This window comes from Pollachius pollachius (assembly GCF_949987615.1).
Source record: "Pollachius pollachius genome assembly, chromosome: 14".
Lineage (NCBI taxonomy): Eukaryota > Metazoa > Chordata > Actinopteri > Gadiformes > Gadidae > Pollachius > Pollachius pollachius.
The window spans coordinates 22425147-22427646 of NC_136947.1; the positions used below are offsets into that span (position 1 = coordinate 22425147).

A 2500-nucleotide genomic window follows, 5' to 3' on the forward strand; every position below is an offset into this window, starting at 1 on the left:
GTCTAGGGAGAATCAGCCCTCATGATAACTGGGAGTGAAAGGCGAGCAACAGGGATCTCTGGATCTGAAGCCGCGTGAGCTCTGAGGCTTTCTGATGGACAGGGAATAGAGGAGGTGTTTCTCAGAATTAGTTGACTACTTTCCAATGAGTACGCAATTATATCAATTACTTCATTGAGTTTAGGGGTAATAGTGGAGGCCATTTTCTTAGAATTTCAGCTATAGTTTCTCTGTATTCACCTCCTTATTTACAGTGGTAATAACCCAATTATATATGATAATCTACCATATATTGAACTGGTAAGAACTTAGTAATTAGGGGACTAAAAGTAAAAGGAAGGGTTAGTAGCTGTTTTCTGCCACACTGAGGCACAGAGGACCGGTCGGGTTTTAAAGGCATTGACATGGGGATTGGCACACACGTTAAAAAAAAGCAGTCAATATCAATGGGGCTACCTAAATGAGAGCCCGAAAAGTAATCTCCTGTTGAAATCACTGCAATGAATGAGGTCGGGCCACCAACCCAGTATGTGTGTAATAATTCACTTAAAGTTGACCTGTGTTTTATGCAGTATAATCTCACTTGGGAAGTGATGGACCCAAGTAGTACTATTGTTACACGTCATGAGTGCACTCATCTGTCCCAGTATCGTTGTGACTCAGTGTTCACCCTACTGGTACTATTGATATATTCTTCTACCTACTGGTACGAGTGTTGACCAGTCTTCACCCTACTGGTACGAGTGTTGACCAGTCTTCACCCTACTGGTACTAGTTTTACACAGTGTGCACCCTACTTGTTTCTGACACAGTGTGCACCCTGACAGTGCGGCTGCAGCACGTACCTTTCCAATATACAGGTACTCATTCCCTGTGTACTCCTCTTGGATGGAGAACTGGTTCCACATCCATCCTCTCTTCACCCGGCTCAGCCATGTTCTCTCATTGGTTGTTCTGTCGTCCTGCTTCCTGTCTCTCCTCCCCTCTGTGCCGCTCGCTGTGATATCTCTTTCTCGGGCTCTGATGAGAAACAGGGCGTCCACAGCTAGAAACAGACCAAGCAGGGTCAGGAGCCCAGAGACCACATGGCCGGGCCTCATGTTTCCTGTAGCTGTGGTTCACGCTGAATGGCAGACGTCTGTCAAACCAAGTCCATGGGGTTTTCTGTTGGGTTGAAGATAGGATCTGTAGACGGAGGAGAAAGAGACAGATAACTACATAGTTTGATGTCCCTGGGAATCGCATGACATCAGGAAATTGATTTGCCAGCACGCATTTCACTACACACATTTTAGATCTTAATCTTAATGTCAACCCGGTTGCAGTGTAAGAAATTCAAACTTTCCCCTTGAATGTCACGCAACCTTAACATGATGTAATTCATGCAAAAAAAAGTTGATTCACAAGTTGTTTCACATGACTCTATAGCTCTATTTTGCTTTTCTTTATTGGTTTAACTATTTCATACAAATCTTCAAAAAGTACTGATACACACACTGAAATCAGTTTTAAATAGAAAACCAAAGAAAAAGGAGCGATATTAATTATTTGTTTGCATAAACATTCAAATAGTACAATGCAATGTTGACAAGACAACAGCGACACAAATGGGTACATATCTCGAGAACCCAATGTACAATTTTGACACTTGAACCCCCGATTGAAAGTTCATTGCAAATAATATTGAATGAAACCAAGCTAAACAATAGCAATTGCTCTGTACGACCACCAGATGGCGATGAACAACGTGTGTTCTGATTGAAGGCATTTACCTATTTCCTCTGAATCCCGCTGCTAGCTACAATACATTGATTGGGAAAACCATGTCAGGTGCAAAATTGGATTATCCGGTATATTTGCCTCTATGTTTTAGTGAGTGATATTGTTTGGACTGCTACAATCAGGGGATTCTCAGCTTTCATGATACATGGTTTGTGTAGATCAAATTACGTGGAAAAAGATCACTTTTGCTGTGCATGTGCAGTTTAAAAACATCACTTTTTCCTTTCTCTTTTTATTCCATGCTTATTTCATTTAGGGTTGGAATTGTCTTTAGTGTGGCTAATGGTTATGATGAAGAATTTCATCTTTCTATGGGTGTCAGACTTGGTGCACATCACAGATGAGAGGCCTCTCCGAAGGCACTGCCTTCGCTCATGTTCTTCATCAAATGCTCAACAAGCTGCCGTTGTGTGCTGCACCTGCACGCCTGCGTCAGGGACACTGTCGCTTACTTTGGTTGACGTGGATGAGGGATGAAAAGGTTACTGGTTTAACGGTTAAACGCGGCTCAATTATTATCACGCAAATAATAATGATTCAATTTGACACGGTAACGATAACCGTCATGAGTTTTACCGTGGTTTACTGTAAGACCGGTAACCTTTTCATCCCTAGTTTGCAGAGTGTATATAGAAAATGGAGCTGAAATTGCCCCAATGTTTGGAAGCCTTAATATACCATGTGTTTGTGTGTATGTGTGTTTGTGTGTGTGTGTGTG

At 42.1% G+C, this 2500-nt stretch overlaps 1 protein-coding gene across 1 annotated transcript in view; it reads right to left on the reverse strand.

Moving 5' to 3' along the window:
* Positions 1–2500, reverse strand: part of LOC307086237 (cadherin-6-like) — a 33072-nt gene that overhangs the window by 16420 nt on the left and 14152 nt on the right. Inside the window, exon 2 of the mRNA XM_079751376.1 lies at positions 846–1185. Within this exon, the coding sequence (XP_079607502.1) occupies positions 846–1100 (255 nt within the window). The 5' untranslated portion in view covers positions 1101–1185. The remainder of the gene's footprint in view (positions 1–845; positions 1186–2500) is intronic.